Source organism: Asparagus officinalis, chromosome 6, assembly GCF_001876935.1.
Source record: "Asparagus officinalis chromosome 6, Aspof.V1, whole genome shotgun sequence".
NCBI lineage: Eukaryota > Viridiplantae > Streptophyta > Magnoliopsida > Asparagales > Asparagaceae > Asparagus > Asparagus officinalis.
Window position 1 is genome coordinate 12,646,877 of NC_033799.1, and position 15,510 is coordinate 12,662,386.

Genomic DNA, 15,510 nt, shown 5'->3' on the forward strand with positions numbered 1-15,510 from the left:
ACATCAGGCTACATTTATATGTTAGCAGGAGGAGCTATATCATGGAAAAGTGTAAAACAGACACTCGTAGCTTCCTCCACTATGGCAGCAGAGTTTGTAGCTTGCTATGAGGCATCAAATCATGGAATATGGTTGCGAAATTTTGTCACTGGACTGCGCATTTTGGATAATATTGAAAGACCACTGAGGTTATTTTGTGACAATAAATCTGCAGTTATGTATTCCAATAACAACAGGAGCTCAACTAAGTCAAAACATATTGACATTAAGTTCCTGGTTGTGAAAGAAAGGGTACAGAGTGGACAGATATCCATAGAGCACATTGGGACAAACTTCATGATAGCAGATCCTCTTACTAAAGGATTGCCATCCAAGGTCTTTCATGAGCATACTACTCATATGGGTGTGGTGTTATTCAAGGATATCCTGATTTAGTGGGAGTTTATAATTTTCTGGTGCTTTGTGTTTGGTTGTATTGTCTGATCAGAATAAAGTATTCAGTTAAGACACTCTGTTACATTATGTTTGGTTTTGACCTCACTAAGGAGGACCAGTTGAAAATAGACATGTACTGATCACATTGCATGTAATTTTCATGCTGCACATCCATGATTGATCTATGTCGTTTGATTGTATTGGTATATGTGACCATTGATGGGTCGAGTCACGATAAATGTGACGAAGGCCGCTTTGATCCTATATTGATATAGTCAATGGACGAGATTGTTTGGAAATATCTTTTTAATGATAGCAATTTTGAGCTCATAAGGTTATACACAATTTAAGGAATCATATGGTGCCCAAGTGGGAGATTGTTGGATTTAAATCTAATTAAATCTATTTGTGGGCACATATGATTAATCAATGTGTATTACTATCTTTAAGGATAACCCACTTAAAGTGATCAATCAATTTGGGTTAATAGGTATTTAAATAAATCATGGGGGTTATATGTGCAGATACCAGGTTGTAATTGTAATTTGATGAGGGGCCAAATTACAAATGTACAACACCTATATATAAGGGGTTATGGTCCCTAATCTAGGGTTAACCACTCTCATTCTCTTATCCCCATCTAAAGAGATCCATAAGAGAGAAACCCTAAGGTTAGAAGATCATCAAAACCCTAATCAAGTTTTCTTTAATGGATTCAGATATATGCTTCCGCACCTTTTGATTCTTGTTAATCTCTTTGAATTCAATCATGGCTTTATGGGTTAGATCTCAAGTTTTTTATTAGATCTAACAACCAATACCTAAAAAACCTAATGGAAAAAGATATTGGACTCAAAAGTTGGTATATCACGGTGGCAATTTGAGAATTTCAATGGTTCATTGTATGGTTCAAATCATTACTGAATGTTTTGATATGATTTGTATCCTCACATCCAGGGGATGTTCCGATATGATTTGTATCCCCCGCGTTACTGTAGAATATATAAAATTAGCTTCAATAGTCGGAGAAAAAACTTAAATCATAAAGGGACAATTGTAATCCTAACGCCCAAGTGGATAATCTCGCAATTATTGTTGCCCATACTAAAGAGAAGAGGGTCTCTCCACAACGCAGTGAAACATTAAGAGAACCATCCACAGCACATCAGTATTACGCGACACTCACACATACACACATACACGACGTGTGAAACAATCAGGTTTTGGCAGTGGCTTCAGAAAAAAGCTAACCACAATCACTAAATTTATACACACAAAATTTGCATCACAAACCACAAACTATCAATATATACACCAGCTTTTCCTCGAGCATCATATTGTATACATGTTATTGAGCATAACCACTGAGGGGGTTATTGGAAATAATAGATACGTGATTCTTAAACCAAGCTATGAAGGACCTCACATTTCAAGCATTTGCAGCTTCTTCACCGTTTCCAGATTTCTTTGCTTTTTTGGCTTCATAATCCTTCACGGCAGCCTTTATAGCATCCTCTGCAAGCATACTGCAATGGAGCTTCACCGGAGGAAGCGAAAGATGCTTTGCAATTTCACTGCGAAAGTTGGGGGAGTAAGCAAATGGGTTTAAATCAAAATATGTTTCTCATAATTTGATCACTACTATTACATTGAGCAATGAACTTAAATAGCATAAGTTAAATTCCCTGTAAAGCAGAGGAGGAGAACTCAGCGCGGATGTTGATTAGATTAAAGACCTATACCCACAACGAAGTGATACAAGCTAGCAATTCCCTCTCATAGCTGCTGCCAACCAGAACTAACACTCAGCGAAATCTACAAAAATTGATCTCTACAACCTTCTACTTAACACAATCCTTAAGTAAGTCCCCTGTTCTACACAAGCACGCCCCGAGGCCGTTTAATTTTATATTTACAGGTGCTTTCTGAGTCCGACCTAGAACCATAAGAATTTTAACTTAGATATACCTTTCAAAGTCCGAGACAATTGCATAAGTTAACCCGAGTCAAAGTTCCCTGAATTTGTTCGACATCAATAATGGAAAACAGAGTGGTTGCAGTTCATGTTCGTTACGTTCACATAAAAAGCAGAAGAAAGTACACATGACTACAGATATGGAGAAAGCATCAGAAGCCCAAAATCTACAATAACTTAAAAAGAGTAGAATTATAAACGGTGAGAAGTAGAGGGTAGCTCACGTGTTCTTGATGGCTAAGACTTCCTCCATCTGTTTCCCCTTGACCCATTCAGTAGCTGCAATTAATACAGTCATAAAACCAAAATCAGGAGGATGGTCGTAGCCGTAGATAAGATAATATCATACTTCATGACACAAAAAATTGTGCGAAAAACGCTATACGAAAACTGGGTACCTAAAGTATTACTACCTACGCGCGCAATGTCCCTTGAATACCAAACTTTAAATAGCATGCGCGGAAGTGTACCTAACTAGACTTCAATTGTAAGAGGAAATTTGCTGAGGATAATGCAGCACGAAATGAGCATTTCGATAATCCTAAAAATTGCCCAGAAAATATATCGAAGCAAGACGGCATCAACATATGCTACCAGGTCTAACAAGACAAAGTTTTAGCGATTGATTCGAGTACATATGGGGCATAAACTAACAAAGGAACTTGAGAAACAAGAAATTGTTGCGCGACCCTGAAACAATTAATTCAACTTACACCTAAAAACAACAACTTTTTTTATTAAAAAACAAATACAACTAGTTAACTCTCAATCTTTCAAACAAATATCACCAAACGATTATCAAATCTCAATAGACTTTGCTACAATTCTAAGTCAACTGGCGTCAATTATTGAAAAGCATGGAATTTGAGATGCTTGACATCAACATGAATCATATCAAACTATCCGAAAATAGAAATCTAATAGTAAAAGAACCCCAGAAATCAACAAATCAATAGCAACCTCCCTAACCCAGAAAAACAAAGAAAGACAACCAACCTAACTCGAGATCGCCAACTTTACTTTTTTAAAAAAAAATTCTCCAAGAAAACAAGATCGAGTCTCACCAACAGACGAGGACGCGATCGCCGACCCGCACCCGAAGGTCTTGAAGCAGGCATCGACGATCCTCCCGCTGTCGTCATCAACCCTAATCTGGAGCTTCATGACGTCACCGCACGCCGGAGCTCCGACGAGCCCAGTCCCCACCGCCGGATCGCGCTTGTCGTACGACCCCACGTTCCTAGGGTTTTCGTAGTGGTCCACGACACGCTCGTGGTACGCCCGGACCACCGCGGGCGGTGGGGTCACCGCCGGGCGGTGACCGTATCCCAAGAGACGCAGAGCTCCGAGACGCAGCATTTTTTTTATTCGTTGAGCTGGGGTTTGATCCGTGGGGCTAATTTATAGGAGAGGGAGTGGAGAGGTGGGGGAATAAGAGAGTGACACGTGGGCGTTTTGTGTTTGGACTTCAGAGTTGAGGCGGTTTCGAGGAGGAGAGGGGTTATATCGGTGACACGTGTCTCGCTTTTATATTCCCGTGAAATTGGAGTCGTAGGTTACTTTTCAACCCGGTAAGGATCAATATAATTAATCTACTTGTTAATTTGAAGGATTATTTTTTTTTTTAATTTTTAAGGTTAGTTTATTTTAATCTTTGTGGTCATTTTTGAGTTTGGAAATAAAAATGCTCACGATTATTATTTTTAATTATAAAATAAGGGATTACTTCTTAATCCTTCTACATATGTGGTTTCGTGAACCCTTCGTTTTCAAGGGTTGACACCTTTTAGCTCCTCTGGAGGGATTTGAAAATCCTTCTATTACTTTTTGTGTTTGGCAGATTATAAGGGGTTAACTTAGTTTACATGCTGTGTAAACTTTTGTATTTGGTAGGCTAAGGAGGAGTTAGCTCTCCTTAACCCTTCATTTAAACATTTGCTAAATGGTACGTAAGGTGGCGTTTGGCAAAGAGTTAAGTGAGGGGTTAAGGAGACTTAACTCCTTCTTAACTTGCCAAACATAAAAAATTTATACAAGAGTTAAAGTGAGTTAACTCTCAATAATTTGCCAAACGCAAAAAATACAAAATGATTAAGCTAACCCTTATAGAGGGATTAAAATGAGTTAACCCCTAAAGTAAGAGGTTTACTAATACTCCTATTTAGAATGATTAAGAATTAAGCCCTCTAATTATAAAGAAAATAGTCAAAATTCTTGTTATTCATAAACACTAAAAATGATCAAATGGCTAAAATAAAACTCCTTTGGATTATTGAATTGGCTAACTATGTTAATCCTTCTTCTTAATCCATCTTCCTTAACCCTTTGTCAAACGTGGGGTTTTCCTTAATTATGTATCCTTCAATCTATCTTATTTGCAAATATATCCTTAAAGTTTAAATATTAATTAATTTTCCATGTATTCATATTGAGTTAAAATAAGCTGGGCCCATATATTAGGGAAAATTGCTTCAATGCCCCAAAACCCAACTTCTATTGTGCCCCAGCCCCCCTTACTTTCCCTAATGTGCTGCAGCCCCTCCTTTTTAAAAAAATTACGTCCAGGCCCCTCCATGTCCAAAAACCCGATTTTGCCCTCCCTTCACCCCCTCCCCCGCCTCCCTCCCCCGCTGCACCTCCTCCTACACCTCTCTCCTCCTCCTCCGGTCCCCCTCTGCCCCCTCCCCCGCTCCGCCGTCGGCGCCGTCACGAGGAACTTCAAGTGGGCATATTAGTAAGAGTTAACATGTTAGCTGCAAGAGTTAACATGTTACCTGCAAGAGTTAACATCCACTGGCATGAGAAAGAGGAGGGTAAATTTGGGATTTAAGCCAGCTGACATGTCTAATCATGAGCTGGCATGTCTAATCAACTACTGACATGAGCTGGAATCATGATGGAGGGGCATTGTGCATATTTTTTTCAAAAAAAGGGGCTAAAGCACATTAAAAAAATAGGATGGGTTGAGGCACATTGAAAGTTCAAATTTGGGGCCTAGAAGCAATTTTCCCTAAAAAAATTACACTACTTATTTGACATTAATTGAATTTCAAGCTAAGAAGTAGTAAATGACAAAAATTCTTCCTTTCGCCGTGCAAAGAGAACATTTCGCCTGCATTGTAGATTACCCCCTATTCTGTATCTTTAAATTTACTCCTATAAATTATAATTTTAATGTTATTAAATGAGAAGGGTTCAAAATTTCAATACAAGAGAATGTAGAAATAAATTTGCAAATCGGAATATTTGTTGATTAAAACTGCAAACAGAATAGAATTGGAGGGTATATATGCAATTATTATTGTTATAGGAGTAATTTTAGTTTTTTAATAGGAAATAGGGTAACAATCGAACCAAGATCACGATTCATGAGAAATTATCTATTGGATTCATTATATTCCAAATTTGAATACCTCAATGAATGTAAGAAAAAAGTTTGAAGATGGTATTCATTCAAAAGTCCGTCAAATTATCACGCATTTTCCTTTTTTTATTTTTTATTATTTTAGAAAACATGAATTTTGTCATAAAGTGGCAAGAAGCTTTAATTATTAGGGGCTGTTTGGTTCATTTCCATACAATTATGGAAATAAATTCCCTCACAAAAAACCAAATCCAATTTTTTTTGGGATATCTAAGAAATCCAAAACTTGTGTTTGATATGGAATGATAAAGTAAAGAATAGGAAAGCATATCCAAAACTCATGTTTGTTTCAATTCTAAAGAATAAGAAAAATACCATCATAGAAAGCGTTTCTGGAGCTTTTTTGTGTGTGATTCAAAACCATAGAATAGGAAAAAACCAAAAAATGTGAATAAACATAGTTGTCGAGAAGATAATATAGGCTGTACAAAGTTGGCAACATGTATAAATGGCTAGGGGTTGCAACGACTAGTATATAGGAGTTTCAATCCTATATAAATGTATCAGCATTAGCCCAATACAATGCACTTCATTTTAGCCTTTTTTTTTTGTTCCAGGAAACAAAGCAACATTGCTACTGTAATGAAGATGAAGCTGAAATGTGATAGCAAACAAGCAATTGACCCTTATGAAGTGAAGTGTAAATGCAAGCTTTGAACTCCTTTGAAATTATGTGCAAATGGAAAAAATAAATGGAGATATTACTGGGGTTGTGCTAAGTTCTCAAATAAAGAATGTAACTTCTTTCAATGGGTTCATAAAGAGGTTGATTGCAGAAATAGAAATTAACTATCACAAAGTGAAGACATTCTTGAAAACAAAAGTCAATGAAAATCAAGAAATTGAAGAGAGAATTGAAATCAGCAGAGCATCAACTAATCATTTAGAAAATGAGTGTATTATTTTTAGTTATAATTTGTGTACTCATCTTTATCTTTAAAAATATGTCATGTAGTGGAAAAATGTATTGAGATATGAAAGGAAATTTTCATGATTGTTAAATAACAAAGTATGAGGCTCAGATTAAAGTCATATTATCTGTATACAATGCCTCACCTAAATATTGTAATTGCATTATAGATTTCCTACACATAATGGTTGTCTCATCTAAAAATTGCATGAGCAATTTAGATTGCATTCTCATCATGGTTTGCATCATCTAAATAATGAAATCATAATATAGTCTGCATTAACAAAAATGACCCATCATCATTGCCTAATGCAAAAAAAAAACCCAAATAACTCATGAATATTGTTGCATCATGACACAAACCAATTTTCTGCTCAGATGAGGAGCCAAAGTTTGAAAGATAGCCTTACCAATACACCAAAGTCTGTAGATTGCTATCTTTATAACTTGTCCACAGATCATAGCATCGTGTCTTATGAGAATAGATGTGAAAAAACAACATGTATTTCCAAGCTAATAACCTGCACACAATAATGCAATGAAAGCATCCCCTTAGCAAATAGGAAAATTGATCATAATCTGCTAAAAATAACTCAAATTATACAACTCAACTTATCTGAATCTCAAGCAAACAAGAGATGAAAATAGCCCCTTAGCTGAAGAAAAACTAAAGTTCATATAGAGCTGTAACTACACAATCTGAGCACAACCTAATCATAACCATAGAGCTAAAAGTGAAGCAAACATTGAGCTGAAACTGCTCATAATCTTTTGCCTAACCTAGTCATAACCATAGAGCTGAAACTGAAGCAAACATTAACCTGAAAGTGCTCATAATCTGGGCACAACCTGGTCATAACCACTAATGTATTTAATTGAAGCAAACATTAAGCTGAAACTGCTCATAAATAAGCCAACACCACTCTTGTAATAACCACAGAGCATACAAAATCATACAAACCACTCACAAGATCATAACCTGATCATAACCTAATCATAAACAGTTTTATAAAATTAAACAACAGTTTTGTCAACAAAATAAAAGCAAAATCATAACCCGAGTATCATAGGCTGCATTATTGCAGCTTTACATAAACATCAAAAGTATGGGGATCAATTAGTTATTGTTACAATGAGGCCCATGAAAACAACAACATGACAAAAGGTGGAAGGAAACAACTTCACACATCCGTCAATCCTCTTTGTCAAATCCATTTCAGAGATAATCTTCTCTATAAAAAGTTTCTTCGTATTTTTTTTGATAATGAACGTCCTAGGTTCTGATTCGTTGTCATACAAATAATCAAGAACTTTATCTAGTATCGTCTCAGAGAAATTAGTCTCATGTGCTAATAAAGCCTTGGTCATGCTCTCGCTCCAATGTAAAATATGTTGATTTCGAATTGAGTAGGACATGGACTCGATGAGATCACGCATTAGTGAATCATCATCTTTACCCTTACCACTCTTCTTTTTTGATTGAGATTTGACATTGGATGTAGAAGTTACACCACTAGATGACTCACATTTTGAGACTGAGTGTTGATCTTTTCTACACTTCGTATCTCAGTCTCAAAATGTGTGTTTGGGGCCTCATCATTATCATTTTCAGAAAGATTTATTAGTTCCTCTAAAAATTCAAGAGGCCGACTAGAACCAAGTTTCTTACACATATCTTTTGCCAAGTTTCCCCTTGCTTGGTCATCACCAACAATGACACATAAATCATCATAGTGAGTGAGAGGCGTGTTCAAATACTCCTTCAACTTAGAGCTATTACACTACTTGTCCTGTATAGTAAACTAATGTAAGGAAAAATGCAAGATAAATATTGTTGTATAGAAATAATGCGGATAAATATATAAAATATCAATCAATACCGCCCACATATCAAAAGAATCTCGGTCCATGGTCACAATTTTTTTCTTTGGATCATATCTGGCACCACTCATGTTCATGACAGTTCGCATATCATAAAACTTAGCCTTCAAGCTCTTCATATGGTTCATCATATTTTTCTTAGTGAATTCAGCTCCACAGTGCTTGTTTACCTCTTCAACAGCCACCTTGTATGCATGTATTTTAAAATTCTTATCAACCTTGAGACCATCCCTCGCCAACTGAGCAAGAACAGGGATTAAAACATCATCATGCATTACATTCCAATACATGTTAGGTACACCCCTGATGTTTGGAGCTTTATCTATAATTGTTGATGGCATTTTTCTTTTAGCAATTACTTTCTTCTTTCTTTTGCTTGGTGAAATTGTCTCAGCATCAACTTCAATAGCCCTCTTCAATGAAAGACTGATACGGGTGTATCTTCTCTTCAGGAGCTTAGCGATCCTCATGGGAGCTTGAGGATAGAAGATTCTCATATCTTGGGAATAGGAGCATGGATGAAGCCAAAGAAGATGGTGAAAGAAGTCAATAAGAACGAAACACAAAAGAACAGGGCAGACTGGCAGATCTATGGCCGGTCGACCGCAGCACACATACCGGTCGACCGGAAAACCTGCACGGTGCAGGGTTTGAGAAAACTCTCTGGCCAGTCGACCGGACCAAGCCTGGCGGTCGACCGGATCGCGATTTCTGGGTTTCCTGTTTCGTTTTGGATTCTGTTTTGACAGGGATTCCTGATTCTTTTGGGCTTGTTTATTTACAAGATTGCCATCCACGTTAGCACATCTATAAATAGGATTGTTTTAGGGTTCTAAACAATCAGACCTAAGGGAAGAGAAATTCTAATAATTGTATTAGGGTTTAGAGAGAGAGTTGAGAGGTTGTTCTCGATTCTAGTGAGATTGTGAGGGAGAGATTGTAATCTTTTGTTCTTCATAATCTAGAGAAGGTATTTTCCTTCGCCTTATACTGAATTATTCTTGTGTTTTGGTCATCCTCTTCTCAACCCACCTTTTGGTAATTCCGCGACCAAAGGGTGCTCGCACGGCAACTCGTATCAAGTTCGGTATCAGGCAGCCCACTTAGATCGTAGAAGGCGCTGCATCCTGTGTATGGTGCTTACTCGTTCCTGAACATACAAGAAGCTTGGCCGGTGCCTTATTTCATTGGAAGGAGTCGCAGCGATTTAAGGGAGGAGAAGATGGCCTGAAGGAGAATAATTCTGGCCGAGGATTGATTGCCATTAGAGAAAGCGCAGATCGAGGACCGATAGGGTCGACGCTCAACAAACTCGTCGGTTCTCATCCAAGGGAGGGAACCGAAAAGGGCGGAATCTTCTTCTAGGTCTAAGAAAAACCTATAGCAGTCGGTTGGCAGAGAGGCCGAGCTTTCAGGCTCGGACGAGGAGGACGCGAGCACCGTTCAAGCATGCCACCGCCATCAAGGGGGTAAGAATTCTTACCAGAATCTGCAAGATTGATTTCAGAGTGGAGATTTCCTATTCTATGATGGTCGAGTGTTAACGTCGAGAGCTTGATGACTGGAATTGAGCGATGAGACGTATTTTTACTCTTTAATGGCTATTCGTCAAAGAGAAGATTGCTGTTCGCCCATGACATTTGAAGCTTTCAGGACATGCCGTTGGACGTGTGGAAATCCTATTGCAAAGCAGGAAGAAGAAAGGCGGTGCTCCGTGCGGAAAACAAGTTCAAAGGAGCTACTTAGGAAACAGTTCTATCCGGTGGCGATTCCTTGAAGAAACGTTGGTAGGCAAGTCCGTACGGCTTGCGGCCAAAGGGTTCAATCAAACCGTTCAAGAATACACTACGGAGTTCCAGCAGCAGGCAATGGTTCTTAACGTTGCGACAGAGGAATATTCCGTGTTCATGAAGTATATGGCGGGATTGAGCGATTACATCCGGAAGGAGATGAGGTTATTCACGGTCGAGACTATTGCAGATGCGAGCGTGAAGGCCATTGCCATTGAGGGCAAGCAAAAGAAGAGCAACGAAGCAAAGGGGGATGCAAAGCAAGTTGGAGGCGAGTCTAGTGGTTCTCAGTTTAAGGAGGAGAAGAAGAAGGGTGATCCAGGGAAAGCAGGGCTGATTTGTAGTCACTGCGAGAAGACATGTCGCGAAGCTGATCGGTGCTGGGAGAAGTATCCTTATCTAAAGCCAAGAGGGTTGAAGAAGAAGGAGGAGAAAAAGGCATACATGATAGCTCAAGGTCCGAAAGAAGTCCCGGGGATGACAGAGCCTAATATCAGTCTCAATCTTATGACGGGAAAGCAGGCCACGAAAGAGGACGACGACCCGAGAGAGCAACTCTTTGTTCTTAAGTTGCAAGCGAAGACCAGTTTAGTTGATGCCATTGTTGATTCGGACAGCGAGAAGAATTTGATATCCGAGGCATTGGTGCAGAAGCTGGGTCTGAAGACGGTCAAGCATCCGAAGCCTTATCCATTGGGGTGGATTCAGAAGGAGGAGAAGCTATGTGTAGTTGATCAATGCACTGTAAGATTTGCGCTCCATGAGTCGTATATTGACGAGGTCACATGCGACGTAGTTCCATTGGATGTTTGTCAGATTATACTGGGCAATCCGTACTTATGGGATAGATATGCGATCTACGAGAGGCGGGCTCAGAAGTATACATTCACCAAGGGTGGTGAAAAGTTCATATTTCGTTCGGCATCTCTTCCGAGGGAGACAAGCTTGGGAACGGTGACGCGAGCGAAGAGGTTAGTGAATGCAAGCAAGAAGTTTGTCTCGCTGTGCATTAGACTTTCAGAAAAGCCATCGATTAAGGATTGCAACTTGGAGCGAGAAGTGACTACGACGAGACGCGGGATGAATGAGTTATTTCCGATCGGACGTCGAGATCAGATTCCTAGCAAGGCCAGGTGGTTCAGAAAAGGAGGAGGGGCTCACGAGTTCCCTCAGTTTCAGTTCTAACTTGAACGGGACTTCAAGTTCCTAAAGGGGGGACCCATGATACGGGTGTATCTTCTCTTCAGGAGCTTAGCGATCCTCATGGGAGCTTGAGGATAGAAGATTCTCATATCTTGGGAATAGGAGCATGGATGGAGCCAAAGAAGACGGTGAAAGAAGTCAATAAGAACGAAACGCAAAAGAACAGGGTAGACTGGCAGATCTCTGGCCGGTCGACCGCAGCACACATGCTGGTCGACCGGAAAACCTGCACGGTGCAGGGTTTGAGAAAACTCTCTGGCCGGTCGACCGGACCAAGCCTGGCGGTCGACCGGATCGTTTATTTACAAGATTACCACCACGTTGTAAACCCTATAAATAGGGATTGTTTAGGGTTCTAAACAAGGAGGTTAGAGGCCAAGATGTAGTCCTAAATAGATTGTGAGGATCTATGAGATCTTAGATCAGAGGGAGATTCTAATAATTGTATTAGGGTTTAGAGGGAGAGTTGGGAGGTTGTTCTCAATTCTAGTGAGATTGTGAGAGAGGGATTGTAATCTTTTCATACTCATAATCTAGAGAAGGTATTTTCCTTCGCCTTATACTGAATTGTTCTTGTGTTTTGGTCATCCTCTTCTCAACCCACCTTTTGGTAATTCCGCGACCAAAGGGGTGCTCGCACGACGACTCGTATCAAAGACTATCCCCAGAGTGGGTACCATTGTTATGTGAGCTAGGGGTAGCATGGATAATTAGGTAGCTACTAAGCATATTCGTATATGACATATGTTGTTGAGTCATAAATGAGAAATTATTATCATAATGAGAGTAAGATGGATAAGGAGGTGGAGGAGCAGAGTAGTGGGCTTGGGGGAATGGCATGAAGTTCATGTTCAAGTTTGAAGTAGGAATTCTAGGGGTTTTAGGGGAAGGAGTAACTTCACACTTCTTGCTTTTATCAACATCATCAAAATCAGCCATACTTAGAAGAAAAAAGCTCAACATTGTCATCTTTATCCTCATTAGCTATTTCTCCATCGTCATCTTCAATAGTAATGTTCTCATTCAATAAGTCATCGCCCGGATCCACTATGGCAATATAGTTATGAAGTATAGTACAAGCCAAAACTATGTCAACTTGGGTTGGAAAAAGGATAATGTAGCTTTGCGGTGAGGATTTTGAAACGATTCTTCAATAATCCAAAAGTTGATTTAATTTTAGACCTTAGCGATGAATGTCTTAAATTGAACAACTCTATTTTATTATTTATTGGCCTACCCCTGTGCTCATAAATGATAACATACACCACGATAAGGGGAGATGAATCCAAACATGGTAGTGTACCCTGCATCACACAAATAATATTTACCTACAAGTATAAACAATACAATGTAGTAAATAAATATATTTTTATAAATTATAATTGAATATTCATTTTAGTGATTAATTACCATCATAGACTCTCAGTCCATGTGGTTGAGGCCTTGAAAGTACATCTTGTAGTATTTTATAATCATTTGCGGACCCCTTCCATCCAGCCGGAACGTTTGAAAATAACTTATTTGGAGGACATGCGGCTAGAACATTCTGAGTTACACCTTTATGGCATCTGAAACGGGCAACAAGTCTAGCAGGAAGTATGGCGTCGATGTGGGTTCCATCTATCATGCCAATGCAATCCTAAATCATGTATTAAATTACTATTATTTCATATAATAAAATTTATCTTTTATTCAATGCATGTTATGTAAATGAGTTCATTACCTTGAAACAAGGATAGTACAAAGGATTGTTTGCAATCTCTGGCACCACTTAATTTGGTGCTTGCTTCAGGAATCGCCCCCTTATACGACCAACTGCTTCTAAGCATTTATTAAAATACCTAGATTTTATTTCTCCTGGTCTTATGAAATGTGACCTTAGTATTCTATTTTTTGTTTTATGACCTAAAATATTAAGAAACATGATCAATTGTTCTTCTACTTTAACATCACGTGAATCCTGAAGTAGGCCTGTAACTCTCATTATTCTAACAAGATTTTCAAATGCTTGCGGCCTCATACTAACATAATCTCTACAGTTTTGACTATAATCAGAAAATACACGGTATATGTGTGCATTTCTAGACTCTATCTTTTCTTTTTTCCTCTCCCTATAGTGATAAGTGATAGATTTCTTACTACAATGCATTCTCATTACACATGTCAACATAGTCACGATGACGAAAATAGTAGCAGTACTTGACATCCTCATTAACATTTCCTCATAAACATCATCCATCTACAATGATCAAAAAATATATTCTTAAACATATGCAAATACTTGAAGGAAAGAACAATTTCTAAAACTTAGCTAATATAAAATTTAGTCAAATTATACAAGTATACCAATATTTGGTATTATCAACCACGATATCATATTGCCAATTCATTAGAAAATCATACTAACATATCTTTGAGCTAGCTGTGTACGACATCTACAAACATCATCATCAAGTAAATATACAAATGTAAAAAAGTAAATAAAAAAATAAAAATTAATTTTCCGAAGTCAATTCACAAACCATAACACTCTTCTGTAGAGTTGAATATATTAATTTCCAAAATTAATAAATTTTTTTAGTTGAATTTTCCGAAGTCAATTCTTAATCATATGCTCAATCATCTCATTATAATCCTCTGAACTTTATTCCAAATAAAAAGAGACCAGGGGAATGCTAACATGACTGCTTGATATGTATATTTTGCTCAAAACATGAATAAAATCAGGTACAATCATATTATTAGTTAATCATAACAAATATTGACCAGAGCAAGTTTACTCTAATTTGCCTACATATAAAAAAATTACAAATTAGAGGAACGTTGTACCTTTACTTCGTTATAGAGTAGATCCGGAGGATGAGAGGTGAAATTTTGTAGTATGAACCCTACACCCAGAAATCAAGCCGTCAACTCTGAAGAATAGAACAAAGAGGAAGTGTCGACTACACCGGAATTAGAGAAGATCGCCTTCATTCACGACGACGACATGCATCGTGAAAACTCCCAACATCAGAAAATCCACTTCTTGTAAACCCCAAAAATCAAAAATTTCATTTTGAAATCAATAGCTAGGGTTCATCAAGGAGATAATCAAAGCTTTAATCGACCACATTAGATCTGTTTGTGGCCGATTTGAGTAGCCATAGCCTCGTGTGTTTTTTTATGAAGCGGCGCAAAACGGAAGAGGGAAATGTAGAAGAGGAGGGAACGAGAAGATGAGGCAGTGAGTGTAATGGGGGTGGGGTTCTGACTGTTGGCACGTGAAGAGAAAAGGAGAGAGAGAGGAAATGCTGAGCTGGACACAATTATTAGCTTTCTTAGCCCATTTCAAAGCTAAAATAAAGGATTTGGGTTGTCCAAAGAAACATATTGTTTTCTCTCTTTTTAAGAAACATTTTCTTAAAATTTTTTGAAACAAACACAACTTTTAGAATCTTATAATAGTCCAAAACCTAATTTCTGTTCCAAAAATGATAGTTTCCTAAAATTTTGGCCCATCCAAACAGCCCCTTAAAGATAAAAGAGGCACTACCCATTGCTAGGGGCGCAAAAAATCTATATTCGTGGAAGTGTTAAAGTAAAGAGGCACCACCGTTACTAGGGATGGATGCAAAAAATATCAGTATATGCAAGAATACATATATTGTTACTAAAAATTATATCGGATAGAATGCAATTATGAATACAGATATATAGTAAAATATATGTATCCTAACTATATCCTAACCGTCTGAATATATGTTCATCATACAATTGCAATAGCTTTAATCCTCATATTAGTGCATTTGAGTTTAGTTTGATGATCAATAAATATGATCTTAGATTTCTAGATATAATCAACATATTAATAAATTCTCTCATATCATACAAGCTATATTTTTTCTAGTAT

The 15,510-nt window shown here is 38.0% G+C and overlaps 1 protein-coding gene across 2 annotated transcripts; it reads right to left on the bottom strand.

Annotated features, from left to right (window-relative positions):
* On the bottom strand, positions 1,594-14,832 carry LOC109846510 (iron-sulfur cluster assembly scaffold protein IscU-like). 2 transcript variants are annotated; one of them, XM_020415786.1, is made up of 4 exons: positions 14,448-14,832; positions 7,155-7,265; positions 2,635-2,689; positions 1,594-2,009 (listed from the first exon to the last, which is right to left on the bottom strand). In XM_020415786.1, exons 2-4 carry the CDS (start codon positions 7,204-7,206, stop codon positions 1,865-1,867), a joined length of 252 nt encoding a protein of 83 aa, XP_020271375.1. In that variant the 5' UTR covers positions 7,207-7,265; positions 14,448-14,832; the 3' UTR covers positions 1,594-1,864. The 2 variants fall into 2 exon arrangements, with proteins under 2 accessions (XP_020271375.1, XP_020271374.1); XM_020415785.1 differs by lacking the exons at positions 7,155-7,265; positions 14,448-14,832 and adding an exon at positions 3,475-3,799 and having other exon boundaries at positions 1,599-2,009.

Coding starts and splice junctions, on each gene's coding strand:
- LOC109846510 (XM_020415785.1), bottom strand. CDS start 3,769: ATGCTGCGTCTCGGAGCTCTGCGTCTCTTGGGATACGGTCACCGCCCG. Junction 2,690..3,474: donor GATCGCGTCCTCGTCTGTTG/GTGAGACTCGAT, acceptor TATTAATTGCAG/CTACTGAATGGGTCAAGGGG. Junction 2,010..2,634: donor GTCTTAGCCATCAAGAACAC/GTGAGCTACCCT, acceptor CAACTTTCGCAG/TGAAATTGCAAAGCATCTTT.